Here is a 23,256-nt window from a genome sequence, read left to right as displayed (position 1 = left end):
TTTTCCGTATATATTTAACTATTTCAGCAAATAAAAATGGGGGTAACCGACTTCGTTTTTCTGTCAAAGCGATTTTAAGTAAAAAAAGCGCGCCTTTTGCTGTGTTTTCTTGTACAACTGTGACGCGCGCGCGCACTTAATACCGGAACATTCGAACAGCGAGCGCCACTATGCGCAGAAGGGGTGCGCAGTGCAATTCAAGGGAATTACCAAGGGCATGTCTCCACGGGCAATTTATACTTGACGAGAAAAAGTTGCTCGTGCAGACGGGGGAAAATGACAAGCTTTTTCTTGACAAGTTCACTTTTTCAAAAGCTGGCGTGTTTGCTTTTTACTTGACAGGTTTTACTTGCCAAGTGCACAAAGTTGATCGTGTAGACGCTCAACAAGTTTCACTTTTTCCGATGAAAGTAGTTCGTAGGCCTCCACGGGCAATTTTTACTTGACGAGAAAAAGTTGCTCGTGCAGACGGGGGGAAAAGACAATTTTTTTATTTTCTCATGCTTGTGGACTATTAAAAAAGCTGCTATTGCTTTTTTTGCTAACCCAATCAAAGGAGACGTTTCTGTTATACCACGGATAATAAAAAAACAACCGAAGGCAGGTGCCGATTAACCATGACATGTTCCGTCGGGTATGTTATAAAATGTTTTATGGACGGTTTCTTTGTGTATAACATCGGCCAAGCCTTTTCTTTAATTACCTTATCCATTTAGGCGGGATTAGAACGACCATCATTAATAGCACAATAAATTTTTCTTTGATTATTTTAAACAAAAATTTATAGAAAAACAGTAATCGTCTGACTGTAAATGGTAAAAGTATCATGGTGGTTTTTTATTATTTTTTTTTGTCAGAGTTTTGTTTCACTTGACACCTTTTCAACTGTCATCTTTTTTTATTTTCAATTGTGAGCGCCTCGAGAACAGGCAAATGTCACAGGCAAATATCTTAAAAATTGCTAGAGTGTTTTTCTGGTGTACACTACAGACAAATATTACAGAAAAATACCTTAACTATTTCTAGAGTGTTTCTTTTGGGGTAGACAAGTATCACAGGAGAATATCATTACAATTTCTAGAGTGTTTTTCTGGGGTACAGACAAATATTACAGACATGTATTTCTGGGGTACAGGCAAATATGTATTACAAGCAAATATAATAACCATTCCAATTTAGAGTGTTTTTCTGGAGTACAGAGAAATATCACAGGCTGATATCACAACCACTGGTTGTGATATCAGCCTGTGATATTTGTGAAAAATGATTTTTTCTGGGCTACAGGCAAATATCAACTTTGGGATAATGTACACCTGATGTACACCAAACCACATTGATGAGAATGTCACATTGGTGAACATGATTGCATGAAAAGGCTTGTTGATTGTCTTTGTTTATGTTCCGTGTAACAGAACAAATGATTTTATTTTATTTTTTTTATAACTGATTGTCAATAAACGCTATTGATTGTCCAAACGTGTAATTGAATTTTCGATTGCATGCAAAAGAATTTTCATTCTATTCAAATGAATGCCCAATTGCGTTATTGATTGTCCGTTAATGCCAATGGTGTTCGCGCATTGTTATATTGAAAGTCACGCTAAGGATGTTTCGTGCGATGTTGATGAACGTACAATACACGTTAACGATACAACGTTTGGCACAAATGAATGTTCCTTATTTCCCGTAATTGAACAGCAAAAGGTGTTTTAGCATTGCGGTTGGAGTTGGAACGCTTCTTTGAAGCAGGTTGAGCGATCTTTAACGTCATAACTAATGGTTTACACAAAGAACCAGGCACCCCATCAATTTAAAAAAACTATTTTTAAAAGCTCTTAAAAGAATGTTTCACACTACACAAGTAAATCTATATATACATATGACAATAGTCTTAAAAGCTTTCCTTGATGCATAAAAAAAACTAACTTCAATGGGATCAAGCAGTTTTGATTTGCACGTATAGAAAGTGCTATGAAGGGGGTCTAAAAACTAATGGAATTCACTGTTTGTGCCCCGCGTGTTAACTTATCTCACTAAAATGTGCACCGCGTGATAACTTATCTCGCAGTCCGCTCTGTGCATCGATAAACGTTTCTCATAAAGTGCGCCTTTCGTTATCAATGGGTAGAATGGCTCGCTTCACATGAAACGATGCGGCTACTATAAACAGAAATTTCTCTGGAAATACAGAGATGTTTACATAACTGATACATATCTTCTTCTTTCTGTCTAAAGTTATACGCCTATCTACAGCGACTATTTCCATATCCATCAGATATCTCTTAAAAATATTCCAATCCGCTAAAATGCAGCGGGGACTTTTGGAGTCTCGCCTACCCCCTTCTACATTTCTTCTTTTAACTACAATATAATATATTTTTTTTAATTAGCACTTCAACGCTATAGAAAGAGCATAAAGCTAGTTTAAAAAAACTGTGTATTTTACATATCTTCAGACGTTATTCTAATCAAGACATAAAAAGAAAATCACTAGACGACTTCCATCCTGCTATGCGACGGACTGCGTTTCAAACGGTTCAATGAGACAACTGCGGACAAAGTAGCACAGCGCTGAGTTGCCTTCCATATACACGATGTCGTGTTCATTTTTGCCTTTTTTAGTTTAGTAGACGACCTAAGGGCAATTCTATGCTCAGGGGTAAATCAGCTAAAAATATCCCAAAGCTTGTGTAATAATAGAGTGGCGAGAGTTTTGAAATCCGACATCGAGGTTTCCCATTTTCGAAATCGAAACGGGTTAGGACATTGATAAAATGTATAGGCTCCAGGGAACAAAATACTAGTTGAGCGTTTGAGGTACTGAATTACGCCGGGAAGCTCCGAGACATCGTATAGACAAACATAAGCAGACAGTCTACAAACAAATAAAAAAATCCGAGATATACTCTTGACAGCTTTTGTCAATGCCAGAAACCCTTAGCCACCCTTCTTCCTCTTACTCTTTGTTGTTTTTTGATATGAACTATTTGCAGCGAGTTTCTTGCCTGGATATGATGCACCTTCTACCTACATGTCAGTTTTGAAGTCTTTTAATGAGTCTCATGAAATCCAAAGATCCATAAAAACCGGCGTAGATAATTCCGATAACCGGATAAAACCTTAGACGCAAATATATCCAAAGCTTCTATCAAGCTAAGGCAAAGCTAAACTACTAATGTCTGCTTTCCTGTATTAGTAGAGTCCAAGCGACAGATGTTGCCCTTCTCTTATTGCTTTAAGTCAACTAGTTCGAGCTGACGCTCTAGGTTAACGACAATGGCAGTCAAACGTACTTCGCGCAAAGTTCCTTGCTCGGACTCGCTGTTTTCTTATATGAGTAAAGTATTCGAGGGTTTTGTCATTTTACGTGGCGATTTTCCCATGCTGCGAAAATGCCGGTAAACATAACAACTCTTACCAGTGTCTTTTCCGTAAAGGGAAGGTGTTTTGTGTGGGATGATACTTCGCGAGGGAGTTCCTTCTGTTCATTTGTTTGATCAAAAGTGGGTAACCACAGCATGTTGCTTTAGACACAGGTCGTTTTTGCGACTGAGGTAGAGACGCCGAGGAGCCTGCTAGGTCTTCGCTCAAATCTCACCAGGATAACTTTTCGGAAATCCTGTTTGCCTAGGATGTACAGCACGGGATTGAAGAGGGAAGTGCAGAACCGCAAGTAGACTATCAGGTACTGGAAAGCGTAAGGGATCTTGATAAAATCTTTCCGAAAGTTGAACTGGATCCTGTACATGAAGTATGGCATCCAGCAGCAGATGTAGACAAGGAGCATGACCACGAAGACCATAGCTGCCTTCCACTTGTGCTTGTCAATGATCACACCCGGATCTTGCCAAAAACTTGGCGTGCTGTTCCTAGCAATGATCTTGCGCTGCCGTATTACCTGGTAGAAGATGCTGCCATACGCGAAAATGGTGAAGAAAAAAGGAAAAATGAAGTAGTTGATGAGACAGAAGACATCGTAGCGTACTTCGTGCATCTTCTGTTCGGGTGTAGGAGTGGAGTACACATCGTGGGTGCTTGGATTCGTCCATGAAAGATGGACCAGTGACATGAACACGGAGGTCACCCAGATGAGGAAGAGCACGATGTATGCCCGGCGCCGTGTCACGATCATGTGGTAGCGCAGCGCGTGCATAATGGCAAGGTATCTGTCGACTGTGACTGCGAGCAAGTGAGCTACGGTGGAGATGGAAGTGAATCTCAAAAAGACATCTGACATGATGCACGTTGGAGTGTTCCGTATAACGTTACAAACGACAAACATCGGGATGCTAAGATAGCCTGTTAGCATATCACTGACGGCTAAGCTACACAATACAGTGTTGGTGATATTTCTTAGAGACAATTTCTTCGAAAATAGTACTAACACCCATGTGTTCACAATAATGATAAAAACGGCAAGGACTAACGGGAAGATGTCGGCTTCCGGACTGAAGTACGCCAGATAGTCGTAGTTCGGCCTATCGGTTGTCTCTGTGTTCTTCGTGCTATTTTGAAACGTCATGTTGCCTGGCGGTGAAGACAATCTGCTTGACACAGTAAAGTTGAGTCGTCTCTGGTTTCGGCTCATGGTGAAGACTATGCTGACTTGTATGCGCGGAGAAAATAAGAGTGGCTGGTTTACCTCTAGTCCAGCCTGATAACGAGCTCCTCGAATTGACTCTTTATGGAGACTTCTCTTTTACCTTGCGTCTCTTCGAAGTAAATATAGTAGTTAATAAGGTTCTAACGGTGACAGCACTTATAAATCACCTTTTCTTGGATATTGGGTGTTTTTTCCTTGAGCTGTTTGTCTGATTGACAACAATCTGTGAGGGAAGATCTTTTCAGGAGACCTTCCGGCGACTACACAAGACGTTACTCTGTAAAAACTCTCGTAGACTCTTGAGCTTATGACTTGATCCCGCAACAAGAAGCTGAAAAAATAATAAAGATGACTAATTAATTTCTGAGGTTTATATGTCATAATGACGTTAGCTCGTTAGGTAAAACCCTCGGAAACGCGTTTATTATCACGTGATCAAGCAAAATTATCTTTCTCTGACGTAAAACAAATGCCTTGGTTTTTTTATTTTTGGAACTAAATTTGATTATCTCTAGAGAAAAAAATATATATATATGCTGACATTAGCAAGTTAAGCCCCAATTAGCTAAGAGAAGCTTATTCTAGGCTAACGTTACTCCGTTTCGAGAGCTTCAGGTTTACTACAGCAGGAGACTGTTTTCTACCAAATATGTCTTTAAATAATGCATCCTGCAATTGCTTGATATGAATGCCCGATTGGGTGTTTGCTGATCTTACGCTTATCGAGGTTTGATTATCGTCACAAACTGGTATTTTGAAACCTGCTACTCCGTACGATGAATTACTTATATTTTAATTAATGAGAAAGCCCCATAAACTTATATGCTCACAATAAAAAATGCATTCATTAACTTTAGGCTTACATTAAAAAACCATGTACGGTACGTGCAACTAGAAGAAGATTATTAAACAAAGTGCAGTGTCAAATGGATTGGTAACCTAAAAATTAAAATTCAACTTATCAAGCTTAAAGTAACTTTTTCATGCAAAATTTTCAACGTTCTTCGTTGTTATAAATTTGGCTTGCCACTCTAGATAAAAAAGTATCTACTGAAAAGCACAACCATATTCAGCAAAACACAACAACAATAAATTGAACATAAAAATATTAATTCGTGACCGCCCAAACATAAAATAAAATTTGATTGAGGAAACAAACAAGAACAAGTGATGTCATTTGCTTTGCAGGCTTTAAACTTACTGATAGAAATGTTGTGGTATTAAAGATTTCGTGCAATCAATAAGCCTTGCATCTTTAAGTGGTAGTTGACTTGTCAAATAATTATTTCTCGTATTCTCGTAGCTTAAATAAATACACGAAAAGATTTTAATCGACTCATTTAGATCCCATTTAAATATGAAAGACGTCGAAAAAAAGTTTTTATCTTAAAAGTGTGGAATTGTGAGTGCCCTTGAGGAAATGAAATCAAAATGCCTGATGAAAATCGGGGAAAAGTTAAAAAGATGGAAATCAAAGAACAAAAAAAGCACGAAGCAACGGATAACATATATTAAATAAAAAGTAGCCATCAATTTAAGTCAATTTCTCATATGAACACTTTCTATAGTTTTTGACCAAAAGTTCTGATAGTGCCTTTCTTACCATAAGGAAATTACGCCACTCAAAAACTTGTGTTCTCCTTGAGTTTGTTGCGCAAATGCTGCATCTTTTCACAGCTGTTCAGTTGCTTTAAGGCGAAGAGTGCATTAGTTTTCCTTTTCAACGCCGCCCCCCATTAAAATACGGAAGGACACAATCTTTCGGTAGCGCTCAATATACACCAAACATTTGATATAGCATAAATTGAAAAACATCATGTTTCACATTCGAATAGCTTGAGGTAAAGAGAGTTAACCCTATTCAGACCGGGTTTTTGGGGGCTTCTTTTGACAGGGGGGGCTTTCGGACCCCCATCCGTAACTTTTGAACCATTGGTTCGTTATTATGACGTCATTTAAGGCCATTTGGTTAAAAATAACCTATCTTTTGACTCCCTGCTAGCAGGGAAATCTTTTGAAATCCAAATAAGTTGGATCCGCCATCTTGGATTTAATAAAAGTTACTTATTTTAATTAATAAGAACTGGGTAGCAAAATCTAAAGCTTTTTGACAATATTTAGTCTTCGTGTCAAGTTTTATTAACAATTTCAGGTGGATATGAATGTTTTTTTGCTATTTTTACAAGTACTATTGCGAGAAGGTCAAGAATTGACAAAAATGTTTTTTTTTTTTCAAAACTTGGTATAAAACGTTTATATGACATGGATTTACGTTGAGCACATCTTATTAATAGTTGATCTTAACGTTTTGCCTAATTTTCATTAAACCTTTGTCTCAAAACTTGGTTGCTATAGTTATCAGGGTACAATATTAAAATTTTGTTAACACAGAAGTGATCCCGGATAAATTTTAGGAAAAGTCGTCAAACTTCAATGCTCTACTAGTTCAAAAGTTATTAAAGCTCAAAGTTGCTGGTACATCCAGTATGTTAGACTTTTTCGTTCGGATTTAGAATAGTTGAGTAACAAATACATTCAATTGTCAACAACTCAAGTTTTTATAGTCGAAATAGCTAGGTTTGGGTAGCTTCTGGCTGAATAAAAATGATACCAAGAAATGAATCTAGTATTTTCTAGACCTCAGTCACGAGTTTCTCTTAAGCGACCCACCATTGCAATGAAGTACCTGGGAAAAACTTAAACAGATGTCTTGCATCTTTCTAAGGCTTAGCATGGAGGGGAAGTATATTTAAGAGGCTTCCCTTTTGGTAAAGGAAATAACTTTTAAACGTTCTTACCTTGTTTTAAAAAGAATCTCAACAAATAAATATTTAAATTATTTTTGTCGTGGTATCAGAAAAAAATGCACGAGAAAAAGAATAATGAACAAATATTCAAAGTTGTTTTTAGAAAACACATTGATTTTGCATTTAGAACGCATCAGGACTAATAAACCAATATGTTTTTATATTTGAGCCTCGGTATGTTCTTAAAATTTGGTGAAATCTCAGGCTGGACGTTATTTATAGAAAAAAATAAAATAAAAAAAGAGCCTATGAAACATTACGTGTGGCTACCATAGGCGATTTAATTGAGCAAGTTAGATAATTTAGTTTTTTTTTGTTTAAGATATCTGGATATTTATGTCCAAAATTTCAAAAAAAAAGGGCTGGATTTGGGGTCCGGACATGATTTTGATAGTTTATTTGTTATTTGTGCAAAGCAAAGAGACATGACATTTTACTTTTTACTTAAAAAGTAAAGGGATGGTGTTATCCACACAATCCAGCCAAATATTGGGATGGGTTGGTCACACTGAACATTAAAACTCGGGGGCTTGAATGAATAAACATGACGACAGAAAAGTATATAACATTATAACATAGTACATAACATTATGACAAGAGAAAATATTTTATAAATGTTCACGCGTCCACCACTTACTGTAAGAATGAATTCTCCAATTTTTTATGCTGGATATAATACCGAGCGATTTTGAAATAGTGTATCTAGCTGCTTTTAGCAGATACAAGCAAGGGGATTTGCTTGCCTTGTCATTTGAATATAAGATTCCAACTTTTTGAACACAGTTGATTAAGTCATATTATATTGTGTGAATTCAAGCGTTAACTGTATGTTGTTCGGATATGGATGTTAATTACGATTGTGGGTAGAGAGTCGAAACGAGCTTCGAACGAGCCCCCCACCGCCATATGGGCGTTAATCGTGTATCATTGCTCTAAGCTCCTGGAAACGTCCAAGAAGGGGTTCATCCGTTGATGAAACGAAGAGGCCATTGCGAAGTGTGAACTTTACTATTAACTATCCGCGATCAACAGTCTTTTCCATTCGACCTTCAACAGCTGCCACAATCAATCAATAGCAAACCACGGAACAGCAGAACGAAATAACTATCAACATCATTTGGGTTTCGCTAATTTTCTTTTTGAATCATAAAAATAGTCGAGGCTAAATCCTACGGGCATGCTTTTCAGTTGTCAAGCTGCTATACGAAATTATTAGGGCTTAAAATACTCGCTATTATATGTTGGTCGATTAGGGGTTTAGCGTTTGATAGGCAATAAAAATGAGAACTTAACCTAACTACTAAACGCAATTTGAGAAAAAAGCGCAAGCAAATGCTAGTTTTACGAGGACTTGAAAATTTAATGTTGTAAGATGATGTTGGAAATGAAAGTAGGATAGAAGCGGAAAATTTATTGATAAAAAAAAACACTTTAAATCTCAAAAAACGCCAGTTAGTGGTTATAGTATCGCCAGCAGCGTGCGCGTCGGGAAGGGGTCAATTTATCATTTCAATTCAAGTTTTTTAATAACATCCGCTTATGAATTTTGCGATCTCGTTTAGAATAGGCTAAATGAGGACGAAAACAACAGGATGTTTAATAAATGCAAAGCATTAATCAAGGATTTGACGGTAGTATCATATTTTATTTTATTTTAAATAACACTCTCAACTTGCTGCATTTTTTTTCATTCATCCTTTCTCCATCATCTATGATTAAATGATAGGATTATATGAATTTGACTATGGCTAGCAAATTTAAATGAATAAATAAATAGGTAAATAAATTAATAAATAATGGCTTCTAGTAAGGAAGGAAAGGAGAAAAGATTTTGATGAGAAGCGGGTTTAATTTTAAATAGTGACAAATAACAAATTGCCTGGTGATTGCAAATAAAGAAAATGCAGCTTACCTAGTGATCAAAACTTGCTCTGCTAAATCATTGTTCCTTCAAACCAAGTACAGCCGAAACACCTGATAAATGCGTGAGACTAAACGCGTCGGATGTGCGTAGCTAATTATGAACACTGGGTGCTTGTAATTTTGAGAGCATGCGCCGTTCGTCATTATCGAGCGATCAATTCGCCAGGATCAATCTCATGTTTTCTGGATAGAGTCCCCCGCTTTGTAATTTGTTTATCGTGGACGTTATTGCAAAAGACTGATTCGAGGAAGCGCCCGAGGCATTCGTTTCTTCAGAGTTTGAAAGGGGGCGGATACTATTAGAATGGGATAGCATATGGCCCCTCATGACGAAATTCTTTACAGACTAGACGTGTCAGACGAATAAAAATTAAGGCGCACAGAGTTTGATTGGAAACGCTCAGGAAAATGCAGCATGTAGGATGTTTTGGAAGACATCGCGTCAATTGACAGAACGACCTTAAAGTTCGTGAATCCGACTTGCGTGACACTGTTGTTTTGTTTTTGTTTTGAATGTTTAGAACTCCCATCATTTTGAAAAATATAACTTACCCAGCATTGTTTGATATCGTAGAAATATAATCGAGTTCATGAGAGGACTAAACAAATATTTTCGATTTTCAGAACTGACATCAGCACGGAAACAGAAAAGGTATTTTGCTTAAAAGGTATTTTCCTGTGCGCTGATCGTTTATCTTGATTTTAGATAGCAGATTTGATCTTTTAATAAGATTGCCTAGTGCCTTTTCTCTCCCCCCCCCTCCCCCCATTTGGAGCAAATTCTTAATTTTGTTTTTTTCTCTTAGACTCATTGTTTGTCACGTTTATCTATGCCCTGTCGCCGCAAAATGCAATGAGTTTCAACGCAAAATGCAATTTTGTAACTCGAAATGGAATGACTTTCAACGAAAAGATTGCATTTTGCGATAGCTCTTACATATCACGGCGTAGCACCGCCTTATTCCTCTATGCCGATTCTCTTCCAGAATAAATGTTTGCCTGGATTGCAAATGATTTATGAGCTCAGTCAATATTGCAAATAAAAAGCATTATTAACAGAAAGTTGATAGGATTCCCACGCGTACACGTTATGTTTTGGTCATTCAAGAGTAAAAACAGGATACAGTTTTACAACAGGATTCTGCAAAATTAAGAAAATTAAACTACCAATTTATTGACAGAAAACGCTTTTAATTAGAAAACCATAATAGAAGTTTCCGGTAAACTTGCAATTGATGTGTTCTCATTTAGCACGCGATAAGGTCCGTGTAACACTCAACTCAATATTTCGACAAAATTAACTTCAAACCTTCTTGTTATTGATTTTTGTTTTCTTTTTTAATGTCTTAAAATGCGCTCCGGCGCTTATAAAATTTTTCGACTGTCAGACGGGGCGCTTATTCGGGGGATTCGAGTAAATACGGAATCCATACTCGATTTTTTTTGTGGAAGTTTCTATTGGAATTGTTTTCTGACTCTAAAAAAATAGTGTTACAGGACCCTAAAGCAGAGTACGGATTTTGGTAAACACTATAAACTTGCTAAAATTCAAATAAATCAGAAATATGTATTCATCATCCACCAAAACTGAAAGTGGTGCCTTAGTAGCGGCACGAGTCCAATTCTCGGAAAATGTAAAAGGCTGGGAAGCTCACTTATGGCGGGCGCGGATCAACCCACTAGCGACTGTACAAATACTCACATATCAATACACAACTGGCAGATTTTAGGTTTAACGTGTTTAATTTCAAAACGCCTTTCACTGGTTGGTAGGAAGAGTTATAATCTCTCCGTAAAGATACTTGTGATGCAGGTGTATTCCCCTATCACAAGTATCTTTACGGAGAGATTATAAAGAGAAAGTGATAGTTCAATAAAAATATAACCATGTCCTTAAACTTCAGTAGCCTTATTATATCTGTTTCTATCCCACAAGACGCGACATACAACTTAAAGAGTATTAAAAAACGTTGGAGCAACTACAAAATACTATATATATACGATATGCTTATCGGCCGTTGACAGTATTTGCATTCGAATTTTCTTATACTGCAATTCCCTCCAAACATATTAAAAAAGGAATTCACGTCTGCTCAAATTGACGTTGATCGCTCCGTTCAGAGGCAAAGCTATAAAAGACGCTGAGCTGAACCATACTTGAACAATCTTGAGCACGACTAAAAAACGGTAGTACGATAAAGATTTTTTTTATGGTAGGATTTGTAATAAAAATCAAACTTACTTTGCTTGGACTGATCCAAACGAAGAAACCAAAATGAACGCAGCACGAATCCAACAAGCAGAACTAAGTATTAGAAAAGTCTTATCCGATTCATCAATTTGTTGTACAAAGACTTCGCTGTGATTGACAATACCTAACCACGCATCACTCATGACTTATATTGATGCTACCTCACTATTATCTTTCAAAGGGCCTAAAGAGCATTGAAGTACGTTATCGTAGCGAATCGAAGGAGGGTGCAGCGTTGTTTTGACAAAAGGGGTCACATGTCGCCAGGCGCACGTGGCGCTAATGCTATTTTTAGCAAATAGCGTGAGTCGTGAACCCTTCTCCTATACAATTCTGTTAAGATAATACAGCAGACAAAGTGTGTTTACCAGCGCGTGGAAGGTATAATTAGCCAGATAACAATAAGGCGACATTTGAATTTGACATTTGAAGCTTTTTAAGGACCAAGACGGAGTACTTATGATACGAGCTGTGCCACCTAGCCTCGTATGGAAGCCAGCGGCTTTTAAGTTAACTTCTATAAATCATAATCAGTCTATAAAACTTATAAGTTTTAAAAACTTATAATGTGCTCCCCATATTAAATAAGTAGCAACCAAAGTCGCCCAGCATCGCCCCTAATGAAGTCCATCTTATGTTTTTTATCCTTTCCTTTCAATTATAAGCAGATTTCACACGTGGTGTTGGACAAATGATATAAATAGCACTAGACAATTTGCATGTCTGAGTGTGGGTTCAAATGAAGGTCTGTGCATTTATTCATTGAGAAGTGAATTACCTCTATTGTATTGTATTTATGAGTGAAGAAAGGTTCAGGCCAGCAGACCCCTTATATCGTCAGTATTAAAATGCACAAAACCCATGAGATGGTCCATGAAAGTAGCCCTTCAGGTCCCCCAAGTACGGCCTCGCGCGCCACGATCTGTGATGTGTGTGTTTTTAATCCTTTTCCTCAAAATCGGTCACCCTTGTGATCGCTACTTAAAAGCGCGAATATGGAGCATCAAGCCCCCTACCCCTCCTCCCACAGAAAAAAGAGGGTCATTTGTTATTAAAGGATCACCAAATGTTAGACTTCTTCCTTATGATATCTATTATAAATAGTAATAATATAATAATATCCCCCCTACCCCCTCCACAGGCAGATTAAGAAACTTCAGGCTAATTTTCGATTTCCCTTTGCAGGAAAACTTCATAGGAGTGGATTAGACAAGTATTTCCTTATTGAGTTCCACGAAGTCACATGACAGTGATAAGAAACCGAAGAAAAGAAATCGAAGAAAAAACAATATTCAGGCGTAGCTAGGGGGGTTGGCCCAGTCCCTCCCCTTTTTAGAAGCCAAAAAATACAGTAATTGTATGAGACATTATGTAAAATACAGGAAAAACTGCATCGAAAGGCCCTTTTGGGCCCCCTCCTGTTAAAAATCCTGTCTACGCCGGTGATATTGGCCAATGAAATGAACCGATGGCACTAGAACCTTAAACTAGGCTTATCTATTTGTTTTGGTCGCACTTGCCCTAATATTTCCAAGTCAAATGTGCTGTCGAAAGTTAGTGTCTCTTTCTTCTTTTTAAAGAATAAAGCAGCTCTTAAAATTGTGTGAACATTTCTAGTTGAACACACAACTCTTCTTTCTTACAATGAAAATAATATAACAAGCCGGAAACTGATAGAAAGCCATTACGACACGGAACTTTGAGGGACTGCGTTAAAAAGCTGAATTATAAAGAACACCGAAATCTTTATTTTCATGTCCGTATGGCAATCTTCAGTGCTAAAAAGACATTTCATAAACGATCTCCTATCTTTTTAGTTTTTTTCTAATTGCTGAAATCAACCCTTAGCAGATGTGCGCTGACTTTGATCTTTATAGGTGTCCGGGTGTTATCGCGAAAAGGCGGCTTTATACCCAGTCAATGTCTATCGGTGTCTTTTGGTCTTCCAAGCGATCGGCTGTACTTGGTCCGCGCATGTGCAGATTCGAAACTTACAGGAGGTAATTTCGAGCGGTCAAAACGCCGAATAGGAAAAAGAAGGACTTTGCCTTTAAAAAACAAACCCAGGGTATGTCCTTTATCGTTTAGTCCCTTGGGTAGCTCTTTAAAGAAAGAAAAAGTAAAACAATTTCATCCACCATGGTCTCAAACGGCTAATTGAGCTTTTTTAGGTAAAAACGTTGAGATAAATGAGACATCATATTGGGAGAAATCCATGCGGTTACTGGTTACGGAAGGATAATATTTGCAAGTTTTAAAATTCTATTGATACAGTCGAAGCTCTCTGAGCGACCGCTCTCGTAAGCGACCAGCTCCCGATTACGACCACGATCCCGAATCACCGATTGTATTGTCACATAAACTCTGTAATTCTAAGCTCTCGTAAGCGACCAACTTATCAGTGCGACCAGCTCCGTTAACGACCACAATTTCAAACCACCAACTGAGATTTTCTTATATTTTTAAGCTCTCGTTAGCGACCACAATGATTTTTTGGCTTTACAACATCAGTCAACACCTGATAAATATCATATCCAATGCATGCTGAAATCACATATAAAGCGGAAATGTTGTGATGTTTCACAAAAGCTGCCTTTCCAGTAGACTTCAATTTCAACCATGGGATTGACATTTCTTTGTCTCCAGAAACTGTATAAATGCAAGGAATCTCTAGTCCATTGCCATTTATCCTTTTTCCAGTTACAATCGCCATGCACGCTTTAGAAGTCGGCTAACAAAAGACGCCATGCGATAGTCGTAGACGCAGAAGATATTCTCATGTCGAAAAGCCGAGCTAATTTGCGTATAATTAATTGCTATAAAATAAAACAACTCACTCTCGTGATAAGTCAAATACCTAGTTTTAAAATCAAGCAATAAACAAAAATATTATCACGATAACTTTTAGATTCCATTTTAATTAAGCTCCCGTAAGCGACCAACACCTATTGTTCAAGTTTTTGGCGCCCAGTAGTCGCTTATAAGAGCAAGCTCTCGTAAGAGACCAGCTCCGTTAACGACCACAGTTTTCAGTTCCCAAGGTGGTCGCTTACGAGAGCTTCAACTGTAAAATGTCTATGAGTGGTTCATGGGATTTTTAAGTGCAACAATTAGACCAACCAGAGCGTGGAGTACCATCTTAATTATTTTATGGTATTAAAAATGATAGTTTATTATCTTATATGTGCACAGTACTGTCTCTAATATTACAATCTTAAAAGACAATTTTGTAAAAGAGGATTTAACAAAATAGTCTGCTTTATCATTCGAATATGCTCTTTTTTAAGTGAGACGGGATATCATACTAGGGAAGTTTTTATAGTTACGGGAATCGAAAAATTCGTGGTCCCCAGCTCATAATCATTAATAAAAGATAAGTTCCTAGCCTATATTGACAAAAGCTGTCTCAAATGTTACAATCTTGAAGAAGATATCGTACTTTTAAGTGATTCGTTTGCTTTTAATCGGATTTTCGCTTTCTCTTTTTAAGAATAGTACACAAATCTAAGTGCACTTTGGTATGCAAACAGCACGCAAGGCAGCTTACTAAGCAACTAAAGTGAAGAGAGAGACAGGAGATGTCCTCATGCTTCTATTATCACAAATTTATCACAAGCCTAAAGAGAAAACGTGAATATAACAAGTAATAAAAGGTCACAACGAGCGAATGTGTAGAATACGATTGGTTTAGGATGCAACACATCGAAAAATCTCACCTTAAAAAGTGATCAAAGCTTCATTGCCCCACATCTGCTTTCTAGTGGGTTAATGGTTGCTTATAAACGCGCGCAGTTCATTTATCATTTAACGCCACCGTTAATCCTCGCCTCCTATCCGATCATTTGCAAACGCTACATTTAAATCCCAAATCGCTCCAAGCTCCTGCTACGTGTTAGTCATGGGCCCGCCAGCTGCAGTTTCCCACTTGCCCTCACACTAGTGGAAGGTTTTCATCAAGAACTTATCAAGTAACCAGCGAATTTGGAAGAGCTGAACAATAATATATCAAGGCGTTTAAGTGCGTTTTTTTAAATAAAAATGGAGCAATGAACACATTGAATTTCTTCTCTGCGAGCATCAAGGCATCATCAAGGCATTCTGAAAAAAATTGCTTGTGCAATAAAGAATACATGTCAAGTAAACAAAAATGTGCTTGTTTGCTTGTTTGCTGCCATACAGAAAACAAACAAACAAGAATGTTTTTTTTTATTTATTAATAGAGCAAAATATGCGTTGCGAGAATCGGCGTAATAATAATGCGGGCACTTCCGGAAGAGAGAGAAATCTGATTGGAAGCTTGAGATTGGGGTCAAGAGGGGATCTGAGTGTTCCGTGGGGCGTGGGAGAGGGAAGGAGCTCTGAGTGTTTCCCGTTCTGCCTGTCCGTTCGAAATAAAGGTTATGCCAAGTACTAACTCCTCAACAAGTACCCAAGACAGCGAAACCGCAATTTCAGAAATGCAGCCATTGACGATTTTCTGTTACAATCCCTTTAGTTTCAGTTATTTCTTCATGCCAAGAAAGAATTAATTAGTTTCAGGTTTTCTGTATTTTGAATACATTTCTGTATGATGACAGAGAAGAACCGTAATAAAGAAAAGTTTAAATAGTTTAAAATGTTGGAGGTTTGCATTTCCCCTCAAGATAAATAGCTGACAGAGAAAGAAACATATAAAAATGAAAACTAGACCTTGTTATAAAAAAAGAGTGCATAAAAAGAAGCGTATAGAAGAGAACTATAATATATTCTCGAGTAGAAGCGTATGAGATAAGGTATAATCTATCATAGAGCAGAAGGCGGATCACGGAGAAGTATTACAATATATGTATCGTGGAAAAGCGGCATGAATTTATTTGTGACTATCCGCCAGTAGAAGACTGTAGCATGATGCAAGCGTTTCTGCGAAGCTTCACAATCAGCAGAGATAAGACCCCGGAGGATAGAGATTTTCCCAGTGTTATGGAAATCTCGATTTCCGAGTGACTTGCGTACACAGTCTAAATAGCCCTAAGGGAAAGTTAAGAATATTGAATGGTTAACTCATGCATTTTTAAGCCCGAGTTACCACACGGTCAAAGTCGATACGTACAACGCTACATACGATAGATTGCTTTTAATAATGACAAAAAGGTAATTACAAACCTCCATGAAGAAATAACCTGCTTCCCGTTTTATATGTCTGAATGTTATCTCCTTATTCAATACGTATTTATGACATGCTTCTGTGCCCTAGGACGTCTGCTTTACTTCCCTACACTTCCCTTTTACGTTTTATTTATTGAGCATTCAGCTTCGAGCTCACCTGCTAAAATTCGCAAATGCGGCTGGTGACCCAAGCATGGTAGTGCGGTTGATTTTCGTATCGTCTTTAGAATGAATCAGTGTATAACACATGTCCTTCTTCCACTCGTTGCTGTGTCTGGGTTTATAGAGATTTCATGAGAATCACATCTAATTGCCTTATGGCATCTTGTTAACAGAAAATTATTCAACATTGAGATCAATCGAAACAAAGTGCATTCTAAGAGGAAAATTATTTTTAGAATGGTACTGGTAGCATGTTTTAACAACGATTCCACGTATTGTACCGTTTGATAAATCATATTTTGGATATCACCCAAAACGAAGAGAAGCATTTGATTTTTCTAATCTCCTTCTTGTGGTAGTTTTATCTATCAGTTTGCGTATTAGTATTTTCCTCGATTTTTTTCAATACGAACCCCTCCCGTGGGCTGAAACCAAACCGAAAGCAAAAGCAATCAAATACAATAAGAAGTCATCATACCTTTGCGCACTTTTGAAAGATTCCCTGAGCTTGTTTAGAGCGTATGTTCACTTAGTGTTTGTAAAATGGTAACCCTTAGTCGCCACTTAGCTTCGTACGCGCAGTAATTTGTGAGTACCGGTCGACTCTTGGACGCCAAATGCAACATTTCGCCCTCATTATTGTCAGGAATTAATTTGAAGGTCATAATACTTGGTGCCTGGAAATATATTAGCAACTGGATGAATAGATAAAAACGTGTGCGCGAAAAAGAAGAAAACATATGGATGAAAAATAGGAAAAAAATTAAACAAAATAGAGGCAGTACTATGTTAGTTTTAAACAAATAGAACTATTTTAGATGCAGTAATCGTCTTTTGGAATGCATAGAGTGTATAAACTTTTTAAACTCACGCAAAGTAAACGTTATGGGTACATACGAAAGCAGCAACATTAAAATGAAGCCAAATATCATTTGATGTTTCATTAAATATAGATACGTGTTCGAACGTTAAACTGTAACTGATATTCGGGCAATTTTGGCTAGAGGTGGGAAATCTCTAGAATAAAAAACCGATAAGCCCTCTAGCCCATATGATTAAAAAAACTCACAGTGCTCGCCATCCGCTATAAAGCAACCGCTTGCGGAAGGCGTAGACGGAATATTCCAGATGCAATATAGTGTTAATTGCCATGATGTGTTCTGTGGGCATACATCTCATTTTTTCGACTTGTTTAAGGAAACAGGTGGTGTAGGTTTGGAGGTCTGGTGTGGTCCGCACAAACAACGCAAATATGATTACGGGAACTATTTTGTTCCTCCGGTATCACCCATAAATGTAATAACACCCATAAATGTAAGAACAACTGTAAATGTAAGAACACGTCGCCCATAAATGTAATAAACAGTCAACCTAAATGTAGTAAGAACACGTCGCCCAGACAATCAGACTTGGCAGATTTCATGTAGGTGTCAAGGGGGTGCAACGATATGGTATCTCGGCATGACGTCATCAATGACGCCTCTAAAAACGGAAATACCCATATCTTATTGTAGAATCATTATAAGACAACCACACTTGCCAGATGCCATGTACTGGTGTCAAGGGGGGTCCAACGATGTGGTAGAAAATAGATAGAATTATGAGACTTATGTTTATGGTGTGCTGGTTTAAGGGATATCATCGAATAGTCTTGGCGAGCGATGCATGCATGAGAGCAACTCTTTTCTTCGGGGAGAGCATTGATTTAAAAAAAAAAAGATACAAGCAACGGGCACATATTGTTAAATAATACTTGCCTTTTTCGGCTTTACCGTGGTGCTTTTAAAAGGTCTATGCGTGCCAAAAAGATACGCTGCCACCTGAGGATGAATTCAAGATATACACGGTCGAATCCATATACTGTTCTAAAGCTAAAAATATTGGGGAGTTCTGTAGAGTTAAAGAGAAAATACTATAATTCACCACAAGAGTTCCAGTCACTAAAAACAGTTGGTATACCCTTTTTGTAAATAAATGACATTTTTACTAAAACTTCCCAAGCACAGATCTAGGGGTGGGCCGAGGTAACCATAGACATAATATTTTATCGAAAATCTTCAGTACCTGAAGGTCAGTGAACACAGCCTTTCCGTTAATAAAAGCCCTTTACACTTTTATTGAAGGAATTCAAATATCAGATCTCAGCTTCGTTCCTCGTCATGATGGGAAAAAAATTGCTTTTCAATATTTCCCTCTTTTCCAGATTGAATAGCCGTTATTTTTTTTTCCGGAGCTATTTGATAGTTTAAAGTAAAAACATTGCCATCGAAGCTGGCTTTGTTAAAGATGAATTCCTCCCATGGAACTAAAAAAATGACTATAAAAGTAAATCGGGATGTGTTTCGATACAACTGGTCTATCTGGCAAATTCTAAAGCTTGAGACAGTCGAGAGGGTCGAGTATATTGGCTTGAAATAATTCGAATAGCGAACACACAACTAATTCCTTTTTTCAAACATTGGACATTGTTACATTGTTAATGTAAAATTAACGCGAAATGTAATCTTAACGCGAATTATTTAAATTTTGCGTTGAAAGTTATAACATTTCGCGTGAAAATTACATTTTGCGTTAGTTATTGCATTTTTGCGGCGTAACAGGCATTCTTTGAGGGGTATTAGGGAGAGATAAACAGGAAAAATCAAGTCAGCTTGTTGCCTATTGATTCACCTGTTTGCAAGGCCTTTCTTTGCAGGGTAATAAAAGAAAGCCTCTGTTTGCAGGTCAAGAAAAATAGTAGGGACTTTCATAAGTTTTTTCCATAATTCTTTTTTTATAGATTGAGCTAAATATCAAACAAAACTCGTTCAAACACGCTTATTCATCAAAAAACGATCAAAAACGATTTTGCGAATTTCTAGAATGTTGACATGCTTAAAATACATATGACTGTAGCTTGATTAATTATGTCAGGTATTTAACTTCTTTTTCCGGAGAGAATAGGGCGAAAATTGACATGCTAGCAAAAGCAGTTCGAACGGTGAGATAACAATTAGGATAAAAACTAATTTTACTCAGAGGTTACTTCGGCAATTCCTCGGTGGTATAGTGGTTCTGTCGATTGTCTAAGACGTCAGAGACCAGAGATTCGATCCCTTTTTAGGACCTCTATATTTTTTTTTTTACTTTTTATGATAATAATAAATAATCAAACTGTTCTTGGTGTTTCATCACATCGAAAAGAAAGGACATTGTTATGTACTACCAGCATCTTGGATGTGTTCATCCTTTGTTCAAAATCCATACTGTATATGATTTTTTTGCACACATGAAAATAACTAGAAAAACAAATTTGCATTCACGAGTCGGTTCACAATACCCTTTGATTCAATAAAATGAAACTTTAAAATTGAACAAGACACTTATTGATCAAGACTTTTTAAACGCGGCTTACTATTGATAAGCCCACAAGCCCTACGATTAAAAAGGGGCTCATTCTAGAAATTTGATAAGGAAATCACCTCACGCGCTTAGCTACCTGGTAGGCTTGAATTTGTGTTTCTGGCTTAGGGGGCTAATCAGGTCTCCCAGAGGTATTATGTGTCAATTTTCATGATTTTTCTATTTTTGTATTTTTTTTGGCTAATTTAGATACGTCATGGTATTTCTTAGGTGATCATACTAGTTTTGCAGCCAAAATTCTAGTATCTCGTCTGCTTCAGCTCAGTAATTGCAGATTCCACATTTTTTACCCCTAGAGGATTGGTATAATACAGCTTTGGTTCCAGATATACCATCCGAATACTGTAGGAACTGCATGGTGTAATAGCTCCAGTGTCACGTAGACCTGAGTAATACTGAGACACGATACTTTTTCCTAAATCTGAGTCTCTGAATGTCGCCCCTAAATTTCAAGATTTCTAAATCTCAACAGACGACCGCCCGCGGTGTCTCTGTCAAGACTGTTATGCAAAGCGATTTTATTGAAGGGATTTAAAAAACGATCTAGTAACAGCCATTAAGACATGCCTTGGAGACTATTTTATCACTCTATTCGATTTTGATTTTGTCATGTTTGTATCGTCATGTTATCCTTGCAATAGTTAAAACATGTTTAATATGACTGTCCTGTCGCGATTGGGGCGTTTTGTAAAGTAGTAGGGGTAGCACTATGAACACAGTTTAAAAAATACTTCTAGGTACTAGCCACGAATAGTAGTTGTTTTTCTGTGACAGACTTTTCCCCGACTTTTTTGCAAACCCTTATATTGGAAGTGTTGCTGTTCCCTTCAATTCATTTCCATCCGCTTGATTTGAGACTTTGAAACCGAAATATTGTATTTATCTGGTAGAAGGTCACAAATAAAACTGGATGAATGTTTTAGGTGTTTCTCATAATTGTTCCAACTTTACACAATGACCCGATCTTACCCCTTTGTGTGTGTGTCCTTTTATGTATTTACAGAATTTAATTTAACTAATAAACGAATGTGCTGTTTTGTCCCGAGGGGGGAGAGGGGTGGGGATCGAATTAGAAAAAAAATTATGGAGAGTCCTACTACCCGCCCATATTGTGTTCGATTGCCAAACATCGCGAATCAATGATAGAAGCGAATTGCAAATGATAGAAGTTCGACACATATGATGTTAATACCTGCAAACACGCTAGAATATGAACGCTCTTTACTAATAGGGGCAGGGGCGGCGAACGCAGGTGGGTTGGAAATGTAATCTTATTTTGAGTTGGCGCTTTCCTAGGCGTCTGAGAATCACTCTACGTAAAATGCACTTGGGAAAAACAACTAGTAAAACACTAACTGAGTAAATGTCTGCAAACTCACTAGAATATGAATGATATTTACTTTAGAAGCAGGGGCTGTGCAGGTGGAGTGGAAAAAGATAATCTAATTTTCAGCGAAGTCATTTCTACGCGTCTGAAAATCACGCTACGCAAAAAAAAAAACACTAGAGAAACACAACAAAGTTCTTACCTTTTTGTTTGTCTGAGTCGGGTCTACCATCTATTTTTTGTTTTGTTTTTTGTTCTGCAAAACCAGAAATTTGAGGCCAAGCTCAACCGCCAGCCAGCGTTCGGAAGTCGCCAATCAACTTGACAGCGGCATGTCAGCACTCATGATAGGACCTCATGATAGAACGCACTTGAACACACCTGCCTGGCCAATAGTGCGGGTGCATGCCTTTTGGCCTAAAACGTAATGTTGCTGGCAAATGATTTCAACGAGCCATTCAAAAAGCGTTCGATTCGATTATATGGAAAACCTAGGTTGCGGCCGTTTGCCACTCCAGTGCAATTTTTTAAAACATGAATCGAATGGATTTCAAAGAGGTTTGTTTTTTATTCCACATCCGTTCAACATCTCTATTGGTCTCGAGATTATCGCAGGAAGTCGTGTTCATTTAGCCGAGTTATTCGAGCATGCGCAGTTCCCGCTCCATCAAAGCCAACTTATTTTGGGAGACAATGCTTTATTTCACAAGGAATATGTCTGTATTTATTAGATCTTATCTCACGTGGGTAAATTCAATAGAATGATTCAAATTAAAGTTTTCCGGGTAACGCGAAAGTTGTTTCCCCTGGATGAAATATATAACTTGGAATTGACAGTGAATTTTTGACGCTGAAAATGCCCTTTAGAGCTCCAAGTTCGTTTGAAATTACCTCTAGTATCCAATATGGTAGCAAACTCCTGGGTTTTGTGTTACCATGTCGGTAGCCGGTTAGCCTGCGTGCATCCGGTTTCAAAATTCTTATTTTCCCTTTTTCTCGTATTGAAGGAAGCGGCTGATATGTTCATTGTAAATTACCATTGATCCACCAAGATTTTAGTTTTTGTTATTGTAAGGCAGTTGATTATTGATAGAATCAGTACATTGCTTATTCATATATATTCTGTGTAGTAATAAGGGAAGGGAAAAGGCTAACCTGTGTATCAGGTCCTCCTATGTTTCTATCGCGCCGGCTCATTTTCTTCGGAAAAATTAGAATTCCGCCTGATACTCAGGTTAGGAAAAGGCGGAAAGAGGAAGAAAAAGAACTATACATTCAATCAAAATGGGAAAATAAATCAAAGCTGGAAAATGGATGGCAAACTTCCGCAAAATGAAAAAAAAAAGACGGAAACGATTTTGAAATGCCCTTTATAAAATTACAGCTTGAACATATTATCCATTTTTTGTTCAATGTGTGGGTCTTGTTATGCGGAGTTTATGAGCGTAAATCCCACGATAAATATGCCAGCTAATAACTTATTTTTGGTTTTATCGAAAAAAAACAACACATTATTCTCCCATTTCTTGTTTTGCACAAGAAGCTTATCAAATAGTTTTATTTCTGGACTTGTTTAGCTTTCTTTCTCCTAGATATACATGCAACTTTTTCCAGCTCTTGGCTAACTCGCAATCGG

General features: G+C 37.5%; 1 protein-coding gene and 1 long non-coding RNA gene across 6 annotated transcripts; one reads left to right on the top strand and one right to left on the bottom strand.

Annotated features, from left to right (window-relative positions):
* Positions 1–883: 883 nt before the first annotated feature.
* Positions 884–21,951, bottom strand: LOC5517096 (melanocortin receptor 5). 5 transcript variants are annotated; one of them, XM_032387250.2, is made up of 2 exons: positions 21,823–21,951; positions 884–4,934 (listed from the first exon to the last, which is right to left on the bottom strand). In XM_032387250.2, exon 2 carries the CDS (start codon positions 4,586–4,588, stop codon positions 3,527–3,529), a length of 1,062 nt encoding a protein of 353 aa, XP_032243141.1. In that variant the 5' UTR covers positions 4,589–4,934; positions 21,823–21,951; the 3' UTR covers positions 884–3,526. The 5 variants fall into 5 exon arrangements, with proteins under 5 accessions (XP_032243141.1, XP_032243137.1, XP_032243138.1 ...); XM_032387246.2 differs by lacking the exon at positions 21,823–21,951 and adding an exon at positions 11,576–11,858; XM_032387247.2 differs by lacking the exon at positions 21,823–21,951 and adding an exon at positions 9,323–9,436.
* LOC116621202 lies at positions 9,695–13,186 on the top strand. The gene is made up of 3 exons (XR_004297370.2): positions 9,695–9,798; positions 9,958–10,001; positions 12,770–13,186. It is a non-coding gene; the product is annotated as an uncharacterized LOC116621202 (long non-coding RNA).
* Positions 21,952–23,256: the final 1,305 nt, after the last annotated feature.

Source organism: Nematostella vectensis, chromosome 1 (genome assembly GCF_932526225.1).
Source record: "Nematostella vectensis chromosome 1, jaNemVect1.1, whole genome shotgun sequence".
NCBI classification, from domain to species: domain Eukaryota; kingdom Metazoa; phylum Cnidaria; class Anthozoa; order Actiniaria; family Edwardsiidae; genus Nematostella; species Nematostella vectensis.
This window is presented reverse-complemented; position numbering and strand designations above follow the sequence as displayed.